This window comes from Microcaecilia unicolor, chromosome 1, assembly GCF_901765095.1.
Source record: "Microcaecilia unicolor chromosome 1, aMicUni1.1, whole genome shotgun sequence".
Lineage (NCBI taxonomy): Eukaryota > Metazoa > Chordata > Amphibia > Gymnophiona > Siphonopidae > Microcaecilia > Microcaecilia unicolor.
Window position 1 is genome coordinate 650,646,835 of NC_044031.1, and position 16,734 is coordinate 650,663,568.

The 16,734-nt window shown below is 44.4% G+C and overlaps 1 protein-coding gene across 1 annotated transcript; it reads left to right on the top strand.

Moving 5' to 3' along the window:
• The first annotated feature begins 6,647 nt into the window (after positions 1-6,647).
• Positions 6,648-7,670, top strand: LOC115461432 (mas-related G-protein coupled receptor member H-like). Its single transcript, XM_030191231.1, has one exon. It carries the CDS (start codon positions 6,648-6,650, stop codon positions 7,668-7,670), a length of 1,023 nt encoding a protein of 340 aa, XP_030047091.1.
• The last annotated feature ends 9,064 nt before the right edge of the window (positions 7,671-16,734 follow it).

Below are 16,734 nucleotides of genomic sequence, written 5' to 3' on the forward strand. Positions count from 1 at the left end.
ACGGTTAAAATTATATTAAGTTGATGTATGTTTATGCAAAAGTTCAATAACTATGGTTTACCATAAAACAACAACAAGTTAGAAGAAATGTCTTACCTTCTTTCAATTTAAGATTAGAGTGCAAGTCTATATATTGTCTCATCTAGACTGTTACAGTAGCTCGCTTGTCAGATGTTCTCAGAAATTACGTGTTAAATTACAGACACTTCAGAATACAACCACTACTAAGGTGTGTTAGCTGCTTTAGCATATGCTAAAAATTAGTGTGCGCTAAATGCTAAGACGCTCATTATATTCGTATGGGCGTCTTAGTATTTAGTGTGCGCTAATCATTAGAGCGTACTATCTGCTAGCACATCTTAGTAAAAAAAAGGCCCTAATTTTTGTAAAATAGCATCTTTATCTCATAAACTCTACTGGTTACTGTCAAGACCTCTTAAAGCGTAATATCCCTAAAGCTTTAATATCCAAGAAGTATAACCTCAGCACATCAACACACACCTGAAGTCTCTGTATTTTCTGAAATTTACTTTATTGAATAAATGTAGCCAACTTACTCACAGTTAGCAGATCTTCAGAAGTTATTGCCCAGAGGCAAGAAACTTCGTAATTCTGAGAGCTGTATCAGTGGTTGGAGATGGAAATCTAAAGAAAGGAAGCTTTATTGCAGAGATGGGAGAGTTGCCAGATAGATGAAAGCAGTTCCGAGTTGGGGTGCTGGGTTTGTGCAATATCTTGACAGAAAGAATGAACAAGGTAAAAAAAAAAAAGGAGTTTGCTGCAGAGGGGTAACAGGATATGTGCTATCTGAAACAAGGTGGAGAATGTCTGGTGGAGAAAGACAGGTCAAGAAAAGGCCCACATGAGCATAGAGAGGAGGAGGTAAAGGGACCAATAGAGTCAGAACCTGCCATCAGGTAGCAGAGGTGGTCCCAGAGGGCAGTCCTCGATTGGAGAGCAAGGTCATACCCTAGCTGACCCATCAGGACAAAGGAAGTAGGAATGATCAGGAAATAACAGTAAGTAAACAAAGGAGCCAAGTTTGGCAGCGAGAGGAAGGAGGTCTTTGCAAGAGATGACATATACATAACATAACATAGTGAAATAATGTCAAGGTAAAGGCCTAAACTGAACTGAAGCACGTGCTGTCTATAAGCCATCGCTCTTCACAGTCCCACTGGAGATCTTTTTCACATCTAGGAAGGCCCTTAGGTATTGAGGTTCCCAGCAGGGCCGCCGAGAGACTAAGCTGGGCCCAGGGCAAGGGCACCCCCCCGCCGCAGCCTCCCTGCCATCGCTGCAGTCCCAAGTCTCCACCCGCCCACCCCCCAGCCCCATCGACAGCCCCCCTCCGTCCGCAGATTGCCTCCCTTCGGGCCTTCCCTCACTGTGTCCCGACCTCGTCTGATGTAACTTCCGGTTTCCGCGAGGGTGGGACACAGGGAGGGTCCGAAGGGAGGTGATCTGCTGCTTCCACACACGGACTGGTGAGGTGCTGCTGATTTAAATGCAGGGGGCCTGGTTGCGTATGGAGGGGGGCTGTCGACGGAGCCGAGGGCACTGCAGGCAGGTGAGACTGGGGACTGCAGTGCCGGTGGCCTGACCCCGGCGCCGGGCCCCTCTTGTAGGCCCGAGCCCAGGGAATTTTGTCCCCTTTGCCCCCCCCCCTCTCGGCGGCCCTGGTTCCCAGAATACATATTTTACCCCCAAATGGTGAAATAACATGGATGTGCCAACAGGAATGAGGAACCTAATGTACAGTTCTCCACCCTTTCTTCTTTCTTGCGTAGACTTAGCAACATCAGGGAGACCCATACTTTTTGCCCACAGAACTAAGTCTATGAGTTATGGAAAAATGCATGCGTACATCAGAGGTATATTTACCATTGAGCAAGTCCAACAAAAATCCCAGGGATGCCCACCAGTGTGACTTGCCTGTTGGTAGATCTAAGGCAGAATTGTACACCCCCCATGGTCCTGCATCTCATCTCCTTTTTCCTCTACCACACCCACAATCTAGCATCTCTCTCTTTGTCTCAACTCCTCCTCATGTCTAATCTTCAAACTTATCCTTAATGGTAGAAGTCGCTGGCAATGGCAGCGATTCACACATGCTACCTGTGGTTGTCCCCTAAGCCTTCCTTCTGACACCTTCTGCCACTGTTCCCTCTAAGCTGAGCAGGAGTCCTCCACCTATAGTCCTGCAAGTGTGTGTGTGTGTGTGTGTGTGGGGGGGGGGGGGGGTGCTGTTTCACTATTATGTTTTAAATAATGAGGTATTAGCAAGCTCTGAAGGTCTCCAGGGAACCTGCCTGTCTGTAGTGACTGAAAACACAATATTGACGCACCATCCCCACTGGCAGCAATGAAGTTGGATAACTCTCACTCAACTTAGAAGGAACAGTGTCTCTGCCTTCTCTGATACAACTTTCTGGTTCCACATGGGAGGGACACATCAAGGGGAAGGCTCCAGGGACAGTTGCAGGCAGCATGTGTGGACTGCTACCACTGCTGGTGACCTCTATGGTAAAGATAAGTTTGAATGTGTGTATGTGTGTATATGTGTGTGGGGATGGGGGTTGAGAGAGATTCTGGATCATGGTTGGGGAGAGGAATAGAGGGAGAGATGCCAAGTCTAGGAGGGGGAGGCAGAGGGGAGGGAGGGTGAGATGCTAGACAACAGGAAGGAAGGGAGAGATGTTGTGCAACAGGGAGCAGGGAGAGAGGGAAGAAAGAGGGAGAAATGCAGGACCAAAGGGGGTGCAGGAGGGAAGAAAAAGGGAGAGATACAGGACCATGGAGATGCGGTACAGGAGGAAAGAGAGAGGAGGAGATGCTGGACCACTGGGAAAGGGGAAAGCGAGAAAAGTTGCATCATGTGGAGAGGGAGCAGGGATTTGCAAGATTGTTACCCTGTATACCTTGGGTCACCAAACTACTGCTCTAGAGCTTATGCTGGGGATTTGAGCAGACATGGGGACTGGAGTTGGGAGAAGAGGGTTGTGGAGTGACAGACAGGCTAGGGGTAGAAGAAGGGAGAAGGGGACTGGGATGTTGGTCTGACATGGGGGCTGGGAAGGGCAGTTGGTGGGAATGGCAGATGGGGCTGATGTTGGAAGATGATGGGGGAGACAGGTGGGGCTGATGTTAGCAGATGGTGGGGGAGGCAGATGGAGGATGAGCAGATGATGGGGGTTGAAGGGGGGCTGATGTTGGCAGATGGTTAGGTGGTAGAAGGGGGCTCATACTAGGGTTGGAAAAACCTGTCTGACCCTAGGAGAATGGATCTTTGATGGATCTGATGCTGGGACTAGTAGGAGGGACTAGGTGCTGAAGCAGAGTTTGGCGTGGGTGATTGGAGAATGATGTGGTTGAAAAGGGACTCAGAATGCAGGTGGGGAGGGAGAAGAATACAGCTGTGGACCAGTGGAAAGGTTCAGATGAAAGGATAGAGTGTGGGAAGGGGTGAGAAGGGATCAGAATAGAGGAAAAGGTGAGGTAGATGGAGGGGAGGGGAGAAGGGGAAGAGTGGGGAGAAGTTGAGAATGAGAATGGGGAAAGGGTGAAAGATCTGGTGGGGCTGGAAAAATATTGAGTAGCACTGGAAACGAACAGATGATAGGGACAGATTTGAGAAGGAAACTGGATAGCAGGTAAGAGAAAAGGGGGTTGGATGCCAGGAGGGGTTGAATGGCAGGGAAGGAGTTGGGAATGCTGAAGGAATGAGATGGAAGAAGATAAATGAGGGCTAGAGAGAGGTGAGAGTGGATGATGGAAAGGTCATAGGTGGTGAGATGAGAAAAGAAGGAATCTGAGGGGTAAAACCTAGCTGCTGAGTAGAGATGCACAGAAGAGAGAAAAAAAATGAAGGGACAATGATCAATCTCAGAAGCAGATGTAGTGAGGAAAGCAATACAGGAGAATAAAGAAGAAATAAAGTAGAAAGGAGAGGCTGGGACCAAACAGATTAGTAAAATACAATGTTCAAACAACAAAGGTAGAATACATTTTATTTTCATAGTTTATAGTTTTTCCAGGTTTTTTATACTGCCATTAACTAACCGGCAGATCACAACTGTGCATAGTTCTAAAAACAAAGCAATGGCAAAAAAGAAATAAAATGTTAATAGGCAAGGTTCAAACTACACACCTACAATAAGAAAAAGGCAAGCATAAGGAGCGAGGGGAGGGGGGAAGGGGGAAAGAAAAAACATTGCAGGAACAATGGTGGAAGATTGATGGAAGTCTTACATAGTATCGAATGCCTAAAAAAAACAACCCGGTTTTTAAGGCTACTTTAAACTTCTTGAAAGACAATTCAGCACAGATTAGAAGCAGCATTGAGTTCCAAAGAAAAGGGGCTGCAAAAAAATAGTCCGGTGCCGGGAAGATTCCAGCTGGGCAAAATGGGGGCTGGGGAGACATAGACCGTGATCATTGACTGAGCGAAAAAGACATGTTGGGAAATAAGGAATAGTAAGGCTGGATAAATATAGGGGATGTCCTAATCTAAATGCTTTAAAGGAAAGTGTGAGAGTCTTGAAAATAATCTGTTTATTGACTGGGAGCCAATGAGACTTGACGAAGAGGGGAGAAACATGGTCATGTTTCTGGGCATGATATAGCAGTTTGATAGCAGCAGGGCTTTTTTTGAGGGGGTACTTGGGGGTACTGAGTACCGGCACCTTTTCCATTGTCTGCTAAAATTGACCCATGGTACCCAAGTTTTAATGAAAGAGCTCAGGTCCTATACACCAATTCTGCCTTGTCATAGGTTCTGTGACTGGTTGCAGGGTCCTGGCTATTGTGGGGAGGGTCCCTCAGTGATTACCCCCACCCCTGAAGGGTGACCTAGCATTTCAGTACCAGCACCTTTTTCACTTGAAAAAGTGCACTGGATAGCAGTGTTTTGAAGAGTCTGAATTTTCTTATGAGAACTCCGAAGGTAAGCAATATTACAGTTGTCAATTCTAGTGATAAGAAGAGAGAGTATCAAGGAACGGAAAGTAACATGATCAAAGAACCTTTGAACTGAACGGAGTTGAATAAAGAAGTCAGTTTTACGTAACCTAGAGATCTGACAAAAGAAGGTAAGCTGTGAGTCTAACATAATACCCAGATAGCAGAAAAAATCAACTGGGGAGATAGTGTGTCCAAATAAAATCAAGGGTAATGAGGGGAGAGAGAGACATCCAGTAAACCAGCACATCACTGTTTTATGTTTGTTGAGAATTAATCTGTTTGAATTAAGCCAGTCTGTAATGAGGGTAAGGCAGTCTTGTAATGGCTGGATAGACAGTGTAGTTGGGTTAGTGGGATAGATTACAAGGATATCATCAGCATAGAAGTGAAAAGAAACCCAAATAGATTGAATGAGAGTTGTCAAAGGACTCAGAAAGAGAATAAAGAGAAGAGGGGAAAGAATTGACCCTTGTGGAACTCTACAAAAAAGGACATTGTGGATTTGACCTGAAAAGAATGGTTAGCTATTCCAGTCAATTAAGTGACTGGAATATGTTGGCTTTTGAAATTTGCAACCCTGATAACTCTATATTTTACACAGTACAGAAGGAAATACATTTCTGTTTCTCCAGTGCTACAATGCATTCAGACTTCTCGGAGTTCTTCTTTCTAGTCTATGGTGGCTAATTGTGTATTTGAGAATCTGTCTCTATTTTGCAAGGGTGATGGAATTGAAGTTTCTGTTAGTGTTTAGTTTCTGTATCTGGAACTGTACCAGTCTGACTTGTTCTATTTTCCCAGCAGGAAGTATATTAGTATTCTAGGGTGCTGCCTTTTAAAGGTAGGGTTGTTGCTATTTGAGTCTGGACATTAGCACTGCTTTAAGGGTTTGGTTACTAGAACTCTGAAAGGTACCCCCTCCCCTCCCCCTGTTACCTTGGGAGAGAGGGTGTTATAAGGGCCTATTTTATTTTTTCTACCTGGGGTCTATTCAATCTTAGCTACACTGCTGGCATGCACTTAGCTCAGTCAGGTCCCACCCTCTCCAGTGGGACGTTACAGGGGACAGGACCTACTCTCAACAGCCCTGCACCATGCACCAGTCTGTCCTGGAAAGACATAGAAGGTGGCAGCAGCAGCAATGGACAGGAGGGCGCAGGTCCTTCCTTCTGTGCCATTATCCCTCAAATCCTGTTGCCCTTTATGGATGCCCAGTCCACCTACTGGTAGGGCCAGTCCTGGTCAATTTGATCTTTCACCATTTGCTATGTTACTAAAGGGTCAATTTGCAAAAAGCCATTGAACTTTCAAGATATACTTATAATGTAATCTATCTCCAGTTAAGTATCTCACTGAATCTAACTAGTTAAAGTTGACCAGATAACTTTAGGTTTGCTATTTTGATAGCCTGGTTTATCAGTGAAGTTTAGCTGGACAGCTCAGTGAAACTGTAAGCCTGTGCACACAACCCCTCAAACTCCAACTCTTCTGATCTGGCTACAGTTTGTCTGGATGACAAGATAGCTGGATAAAATAAAAATAGTTTGAACTCTCAGAGTTACCCAGATAAACCATTTGTTTATTGATCCTATGCTAACTATGTGAACATCATTCTTTCAAATGCATTTATTTGTAAATAGTTCATACATTACCCAAATGTATAAATCATTCTAATAAGACTAATTATGTTCTCACTCACTTTCTTGACAGGACAAAGACAGGGAAAGAGAACTTTGCCTGAGGTCACTCCTGCCATGGAAGAGATGACCACTGCCCCCTCAAATGTTACACAAGTAGAAGTGTTTAATGTGACAAATGGACCCAGACTTACAGTGCCCAGAAAAGATATCATATTGGGCCTGTCCTTCACGTGTCTGCTCATCGCATTCTGCGGCTTACTCGGGAATAGCATTGTCATCTGGTTCCTTGGCTTCAGGATTCCAAAGAACAAATTTACTGTCTACATCTTGAACTTGGCCATAGCTGACTTCCTCTTCCTCATGACTGTGTGGGCCTTCCTTGTGTACATTCTTTATACGAAGTTCATATACCAGATACCAAATGAGCAGAATAAAATTATTCACAAATTTATGTGGATCCTAAATGAAACTGGGTTCAATGCGGGAATATATCTCCTGATGGCAGTCAGTATTGAGAGGTGTCTGTGTGCCCTTTACCCATTCTGGTTCCGATGCCGACGTCCAAAATACCAATCTACCATTGTATGTATTTTGCTATGGGCACTCTCCTTTCTAGTGGTTGGGTTAGAGCAGTTCATCTGTAAGGGTGTAGAATACCCAAAGCCTGGGTCTGAGCCATGTACGACTGTGTACTTTGTCACCTCCACATTGTTTGTGGCTGTAGTTTTATTCATGATTCTGTCCAGTCTCATCCTTATTGTTACAATACAAAAGATCTCAGTTCAATGCCAGCCATCGAGGTTCTACATTGCCATAATAGCCTCAGTTGTGATTTTCCTCATTTCTGTTGTACCTGAACGACTTTTGGGTCTTCTAATATACTTTCAGCTTGTACCGTCATATTCCTTCATGTATTATTTTTTTTATGTGATATTTTTGAGCTCCTCATTCAACTGTGCTGCTAACCCATTTATCTATTTCTTGGTGGGAAGCTTGAGAAGGTGGAAATTCAGTGGGTCCTTCTCTGAAGCTCTGCAGAGGGTCTTCAATGATGAAACAGAAACGTAAGAACAACGGTGGGAGACTACAGAAATCATGTACACCTGAAATAAGAAAAACTGAGACGGGAACTTTGGTTGTAAGTGAGCAGTTTTCAAAACCCATTTGCAAGAGTACATGTGTTTTTACCCAGGTTAAAGGGCCCTTAGAAAATTGCCTATCCGTGTGGGGAAAAATGCACTCAGTGATGGTAAATCTCTAAATGTCGCCTAAAATCAGGCACATGGATAATGTGCGCTGCTAACCCTCTAATTCTATAAAATCGCTAAAAATTGTGCACACAATGTAAGTGAATAACAAGCAAATTAGTGCTAATAATTGGCCTTTTAACGAGCAATTATTGCCACTAATTAGATTTAATTGTTAGGCGAGTAAAGTTAGGCATTTTCTCCATGAATAAATGTTATCCTTGGCTACAAAAACGGGCTCAGAAAATGGGAAGGTCATGGGGTAGAGCGTGAGGTTTTGATTTACTTGCATAATTGGGGCACCACGCATAAATTTAGGCATGGGCATTTGCAGCACATTTTTGTTGGGGCAAATGGCGGCACCTAAATTTACACATGGCCCTAGTGCCTAAGTGCTATTCTATAAACTGAATCTAACTTTAAGCGCGGCTTATAGAATATCACTTTTTTCAGCACCGATTTGTTTTGGCACCATATATAGAATTCATACAGAATTCACCTCTAAGCGTGAATTCTATAGTGGCAATGATATGCGTAATTGCCATTATAGGAATGCACTGGTGTAAATGTCAGTGCCTAACTGCTGTCAGTTAAGCATGTCACTGACAGTATTCTGTAACCTGTGTGCGCAAGCGATGGGCATGCCCTTGATCCATCCATGCTCCTCCCAGGTCCATCCCACACTTGCAGTTATGCACTATCCCCCTGATATTTAAAACCATTTAACCAGCCAGGAACTGCTCCTGGCAGGTTAAATGAAGTTCCGTGCACAATTTTATAGAATCAGAGGGATTATGGAACATGATTGACATGGTACCAAAGAGCCCAACTTTTCTTTTTAAATGATTCTTTGCTTTTGATTGGAGTACAATTTTAATATACTAGCATAGTAAATGACGGCAGATAAAGACCTGAACGGTCTGCCCAACAATCACACTCATTATCAATTCATGATTAAATCAACAATGAATCTGATATTATATACTTTATCACAAGTCTTTCTTTGGCATTTCTGGAACTGTAGAAGTCTGCTCGGCTCTGTCCTTATGTTTCACCTATTGGAGTTGCCATCAAAGCTCATTCCAGCCTATCCACTTGTCACACTTGTTCTTGTACTGTATACTTAAAATCTTATTTTAAATTGTATGAATGGCCATTTTACCCTAAATAATGTAAAGGACTGTTAAAAATAATTTGTTAAAAAAAAAGTGATTGTAGGCTCAACCGAGGGTAAGCATTCTAATTTAGCTGTTTGTGGTCAGTTGGGAAGGAATCAGCTTACTGACTGGATGTGTACACTTTGAGGTCTCCTGTCAAGCTTAAAATACTTTTAAACTTGATGATATTGGTATTGGAGGTTGACAGAAGATACCAAGGCATGGGTGTGAGTGAGAGTGAGATTTAGTTTAGCTGTTCCAGACTGGTAAGTGCATGAGAAGTCCAGCCAGATCTGCGTGAGACTGTGGAGAGCCCAGCAGTGGTTCAGTGAGCTCTCGAGTGTTTGTATATGAGAGAACAGAGCCCTGACAAGTTTCACACTGCAGAGAAAATTTTGTTTCACAGATATCTGAAAGATTTCTGACCCTTAAAGAGTTCCTTTTGGGGCTCGACAGGGGATATACTGAAGGCACCTCAATCTCAGAGTGTTTGCGAAGAAATATTTTTAAAAGAACAGACTAGCTAAAATAGTTGAAAGAGTGGGAGCCTTGCAGAAGGGGGCCTGTCCATTTGGTACCCCAGCTTATGAGTTGTGGGTTGGGGCAGCTCATGTGCACTGCTGCTGTTTGAAGCCTGGTGCCAGAACACTGAAGTTGATGGTGATGCCATATTAAAGGGATTTCGCGGTTACTTAATTTAGCAGAGGAATTACTGCATCTCTGCAGAGATTTTAATAAACTGACTACTAATTGGTGAAGCCGTTATGTAAGGAGAATAGCTAGTCTGTGAGTCTAAGAGTATGCATGACAAAATCTGAAAGGGAACTGGGAGGTTTAATTATGGAACGCAATTATCATTTAAAATTTTTATTTATTTACTTGATATACTGCAAGTGATCCCTGAGGCAACTATGCGATGCGGTTTACAATTTCTATTACAGGTACTTTGCACTGTCCCTAATGGGCTCATAATCATTTCCTTTCCTTAAGCTAGACAGGGACTATACAGATCAGGGAAGAGAGTTTAACACCACTAAAGACGAGTATATGACAAAGCTGTAATTAACTGAGTTATAGGAATAGTTAGTTAAGGTCTTCCTTCTTTGAGTTCTTCAAGTTAGGAAGTAGGTGCAGCAGGAGCAGAGTATCACAACTGGAGACAAAGGAAGATGGACGCCAGAACCATAGGAAGGAGAGCTAGCCAATACAAGAGAGCGTTGTATGGATCCTGTTTTGTCCTGAAGTTCCTGGTCTGAGAAGAGAAAAACAAAATTTAAGAAAAGAGTCATTTCTATATAGTTAGTGGGAAAGTAAAAGAGGTGTGAGAAACAGAAATCTGAAACTTATCTAATAGCTGACATTCCAGTGGTAGCACAGAAGGGTTGTCTGAAAAGGAGATACAAGGAATGTTAGTGATATGACTCCAAAGGAAACTGGAGAGTCATGGGATCAGAGGCAGTGTATTATTATGGATTAAGAGCTGGTTAAAGGATAGGAAGCAGAGAGTAGGGTTAAATGGCCATTATTCTCGATGGAGAAGGGTGGTTAGTGGGGTTCTTCAGGGGTCGTCTCGTCGTGGGAGGAGTGTGAAAAATTACAAGAAGACCTCATGAGACTGGGGGATTGGACGTCCAAATGGCAGATGAAGTTCAACGTTGACAAGTGCAAAGTGATGCATGTGGGAAGGAGGAACCCGAATTACAGCTATATTATGCAAGGTTCTGCGTTAGGAATTACGGACCAAGAAAGGGATCTGGGAGTCATCGTGGATAGGACGTTGAAATCTTCAGCTCAATGTGCTGCAGCGGCTAAGAAGGCAAACAGAATGTTGAGTATTATTAGAAAAGGGATGGAAACCAAGCATGAGGATGTTATAATGCCGTTATATCGCTCCATGGTGTGACCGTACCTGGAGTATTGTGTTCAGTTCTGGTCGCCTCATCTCAAAAAAGATATAAAGGAATTGGAGAAGGTGCAGAGAAGGGCGACAAAAATGATAAAAGGGATGGGATAACTACCCTATGAGGAGAGGTTAAGACTGCTAGGACTCTTTAGCCTGGAGAGAAGGCCGCTGAGAGGTGATATGATAGAGGTTTACAAAATAATGAGCGGGATAGAGCGGACAGATGTGAAGCGTTTGTTTACGCTTTCTAACAATAATAGAACCAGGGGACACAAGATGAAATTAATATGTGGTAGGTTTAAAACAAATCGGAGAAAGTTTTTCTTTACTCAGCGCGTAGTTAGACTCTGGAACTCATTGCCGGAGAAGGTAGTGACGACAGCTGGCCTTGCTGAGTTTAAAGGGGGTCTGGACAGATTTCTGAAGGAAAAGTTCATTGATCGTTATTAAATTTGTTTTTTTTTGCCAGGTTCTTGGGGCCTGGATTGGCCGCTGTCGGAGACAGAGTGCTGGGCTTGATGGACCTTTGGTTTTTTCCCAGCCTATGAGCCTTACACTGTTGTAACATGTTATGATAAGTCAGATATAGCTATTTTATAAATGAATGTAAGAAATGTTTGCTAGAAACCTGTTTTATTTAGAGATCTCTATAGTTTAATCCATTTTATCAACAAAAATACAAAAACAATCTTGCACATCAAAGTTGTTATACTTCCTTCTACCAACTAACCATTGGGATTGGGAAACAGAAGTATCTAACGCCAACAGAATTATTCTCTTTGTGAGCATCTAGCATCTAGTTTAATATCAAAACTGTGTTTTGAACCTTCTTTGCTGGTGACTTAATCTAATTAATTTGGTTGCATTGAATCTGGTGACTAATAGACTGTGTGCTTTCGGAGGAGAGCCAATTGTGTAGAGAAATTTGGTTAAAAAAACAACAACAAAAAAACCCCAACAGAACACTTCTGAGTGCTTTGAGAGCTAAGCTGTGCATTTTCAGACTTGGTTTGATTATATTCTGATTTTACCTGTGTCATTCTCTTAATAAACTTGATAAACTGCTGACTTTACTTCCTTCTATCCTATCCTATAAATAAAACAAACAAACAAACAAAAAAAAGAAACCTCTCTTTCCACTTGCAGAGTTTCTGACTCTATAGTCCCTCCCTGCCCACCCCTCTCCCACCCACCCTTAGGTTTACTCCCTCTATATAGGAAAAGTATCTTCAACACACACTAATTGGTCAATCCTGCTCATTTATATTCCTTAACACAGTTCACCTTTTCACTCTTGTGAATCACATCAACATGACCTTCATTCAATGCAATACATGTTCTGCTTTAATCCTAAGGCAAACCATCTGGAACCTTAAGAGTCTGCCCTATCTGTCTCCAAATATCTACTATGAAAGATGAGATCGACAACCTCAACAAGGAATTGGCTACAATTAAGGAAGAATCTGGGATTACTCAATTCCTAACCAATTTATCATCACCACTGCCACAGAGAATAATGCAACAGAGGAACAGATGGGTCACAGTAGGCTCAGGTAGATTAAGACCTGTGACACAGAAGCATTCACTCTCCCAACCTTTGCCCCTATATAATTCCTTTGCTGAGAAAAGAAACACTGAGGTGGAACCAGAGGCAAGGTGTTAATCTGGTCGTGAGCCCAAGCTGAGACCTAGTATAGGGTTTTGGCCAAGGCCTAGGGTAGACTAAACAGGCCATACGCACTACCCCAGCCACCAAGCCCCACACACACTCAACAACCAATTAGCACCACCAGAAAATGGGAGATAGAGCATTCAGGTGGGCCTCACGGCCTATCGGGAACCCACTCGCACAGAGTCCAAGCATGCAGGCCTCACGGCTGAACAGGAACTGAGTCATACACTGGGAAGGGAGAAAGAACAATGAGGGGTCTACAAAGGGACTGGAGCACCAGCAATGCACACAGCGCTAGCTAAGGACGCAAGTGAAAAGGGACCGACAGACGTTTCTATAGGAAACACAAGGCTGTGCCACAGGGCAGTCAAGGATAAAGGAAGCCACACAATGGAACACTCTAGGCTGTACCATACAACACACAAGGGAAAGGGGAAGCCACCTAAGAATACATAATGCTGACCTCACAACACACAGGGATAAAGGGAACTGCTATATAGGGATACACAAGGTTATGCCACACAGCACTCAAGAGAAAAGGGAATCTACACACAAGAATGCACAAGGCTAGCCTCACAACACACAAGGGAAAACGGGAACTGCTTACAGGGATACACAAGGCTGTGCCACACAGCACTCAAGGGAAAAGGGAATCCACACACAAGAATGCACAAGGCTGGCCTCACAACACACAAGGGAAAAAGGGAACTCTTACAGGGATACACAAGGCTGTGCCACACAGTACACAAGGGAAAAAGGGAACTGCTTACAGGGCTACACAAGGCTGTGCCACACAGCACACAAGGATAAGAGAAAGGTAAGCAAACAGAGAACGTTGCCTAAACACACACGGATCAGACGAGCAGAGCTCACCAGTAACAGGAGACAGACACAGAAAAGAAAGAATTAAAGCAGGCAAAAGGAAAAGACTGCTTTAAATAACCTGCCAGAAGCAGGCTTACACTGCAGTCAAAGAGTTAAAGCAAAGGGAAAAACAAACTCCCCAGGGCGATACAAAGGGTCAGGAGGCTGCCAACAAAGGCAGGACTACAAGGCAATCACTAAGCACGGCACAAAAAGGGTTAACACAGAGGAAAGGGAAACTTAAATAAACAAACAAACTGCAGCCATACAAGGGACAAGCTTACCACGAACAATACAACACCAGCCAAGTAGAGAATAGACCCAGGTGCAGTGTAGTGAGGCAATCAAGAACATGCTGGGAACACTTAGCACTCACACAGAATCTACAAGCTACGAGGAGAGAAAGCAAATCTCCAACCTGAACACAGTGTGCACTAGCGGAAACCAAGAGAAAGGAAAGCAGGCTTCAGCTGACAACAATCCAACGCTAAAGCAAGGGAAGTAGGGAAAGGTAGGCTTAAGTAGATCAGGCTTCTGACATCTGCTGCTTCAGCCGTCAGCTCAGCCCCTGATAAGCCAATCAGGAGCGAGTCCCAAACATTCCCCTGCCTGTCTAGCAGAATCATAACACAAGGAAAGTAGCAAATCCAATAAACATCCCCCAAACAATGACATTTTAGAGCAAAGCAGAAAATTCTTACTGCTAAGAGACTCTATTATAAGAACATAAGAATAGCCATACTGGGTCAGACCAATGGTCCATCTAGCCCAGTATTCTGTTTCCAACAGTGACCAAGCCAGGTCACTAGTACTTGGCAGAACCACCCCCCCCAAAAAAATTCTTGACTAGCATAGGCGCCCCGTATAAGAGGCTTGGGGAGGCTAAGCCTCCCCAGCCCAACCGTGACCTTCCCCTGGCTGCTGCCCCCACAAGCGCAGGGCTGGTGCAGCGCTGCAGCCAGGCAGCTCTCCAATGGCCCCTCCTTCCTTCCTGCTCTCAGCTCCCCGACTGGCAGCCCTCCTCCTCCTCTCCGTTCCTCCCTCTTCCTCCCCCCCCCCCCCCGCATGTGCGTGTGTTTTAAGCCTTTTACTTTCCATGGCAGCTACGTCAGTGACGAAGAAGGCACTGCGGGCTTGTCTCCGGCTCCAGCTTATCCCTTCCCTCTTCACACAGTGTCCCGCCTTCTGCGATGATGCATTTCCTGTTTCCGCGAGGGTGGGACACTGTGTGAAGAGGGAAGGGAGAAGCTGGAGGTGAGCCTGCAGTGCCTTCTTCTTCACTGACATCGCTGCCATGGAGAATAAAAGGGTTAAACGCGTGGAGGGGGGCAGGAAGGAATGGAGAGGAGGGCTGTCAGAGAGCTGAGGGAGGGCAGGGAGAATTGCTGGACATAGATGGGAGGAGAGGGCAGGGGGAGAGAAGAGATCGCTGGACATGCAGAGGAGGGGAGGGCAGGGGGAGAGAAGCGATCGCTGGAGAGGAGGGGAGGGCAGTGGAGGAAGGAGAATTGCTGGACATGGATGGATGGAGGGGAAGGGAGGGCAGGGGGAGAGAAGAGATCATTGGACAGGAAAGGAGGGGAGGGCATGGGAGAGGAGAATTGCTGGACATGGATGGATAGAGGGGAGGGCAGAGGAGAGAGGAGAATTGCTGGACATGGATGGACGGGGCAGGGGAGAGATGAAATTTGCTGGAGATGGATGGAGGAGAGGGCAGGGGAGATTGGAGAGTTGCTGGACATGGATGGATGAATGGGGGTAGGGGAGAGAGGAAATTTGCAGGATATGGGTGGATGGAGGAGAGGGCAGGAGAGAATGGAGAGTTCCTGGACATGGATGAAGGGGAGGGCAGGGGAGAAAGAATTGCTGGACATGGATAGATGGAGGAGGCAGGGGAGAGAGGAAATTTGAGGATATGGATGGAAGAAGGAGAGGGCAGGGGAGAATGGAGAGCTGTTGGACATGGATGGATGGAGGGGAGGAAAGTCAGGAAGGAGATGCACATGGATGGAGGGGAGGGGAGAGAGGAGAAATGCTGGATATGGATGGAGGGAAAATTGCTGAATTTAAGGGCTGGATTGGAACACTTTGATGGCAGGTGTTGAAACTGGAGAAAGGATAGGGACAGGGCTACAGATGGTAGACAGGACGCATAAGGACACAGAAGGATGGTGGACATGGTGAGAGAAAAAATATCAAATGGAAAGAAGATACTGCATAAAATAGAAGACACTGGGTCCAAAGCTAATAGAAAAACTACATGCTCAGATACCAAAGGTAGAAAACATTTTTTTATTCAGAATTTATTAATTGGAATATGTCAGCTTTTGGAAATGTGCATCTGTCATATTTTGCATGTAAGTTTCAATTTTTCTAGTATTGCTGCATGCTGAGTCTGACCTCTTGAGGTAACTTTCCAGTTCAGTATTTTGCCTTCATATCTGTTGTGTCATGTGTTTTTCATGGGTGATCAAGATGCAGTATTCTGCTAGAGTGTAGTATTTGCAGCCCTTTTTTTTGTTTGTTTCACTAGGTTGTGTAGCTTGGTGTAATTATAGTGCTGCCTTTCCACGCATAAGGTTGTAGCTCTACTACTACTACTACTATTTAGCATTTCTATAGCGCTACAAGGCATACGCAGCGCTGCACAAACATAGAAGAAAGACAGTCCCTGCTCAAAGAGCTTACAATCTAATAGACAAAAAATAAATAAAGTAAGCAAATCAAATCAATTAATGTGATCGGGAAGGAAGAGAGGAGGGTAGGTGGAGGCGAGTGGTTACGAGTCAAAAGCAATGTTAAAGAGGTGGGCTTTCAGTCTAGATTTAAAGGTGGCCAAGGATGGGGCAAGACGTAAGGGCTCAGGAAGTTTATTCCAGGCGTAGGGTGCAGCGAGACAGAAGGCGCGAAGTCTGGAGTTGGCAGCTCGTCCTGTCCTTGGAATTAGTGCTGTTATGGTTTGGTAAGGTTATAAGTGTGTTTTTGCACAAGTTTGTGTACAGTGTTTTGCAGTGGAAAGATTGTAAATTGGCCTTACTGAGGTGGCACCAAAACATCAGAAAGGGTGTAGAGCCTAAATCATGACACACTACCTCTTGAAGGATCTACATATGGTCATTAATAAAAGGAGCTCATTGTGAACACTATCCACCCTAAAAGGGTGTTTTGTGGCTCTACATGAGAATTGTGATATTATGATCCCTTGTTTCATATTGTTGACGGTCTGCATTTTCTGTATGGTGGTATATTGGTGTATTAGGTCTGCCCAGTGTAATATTTATGGTGCAGT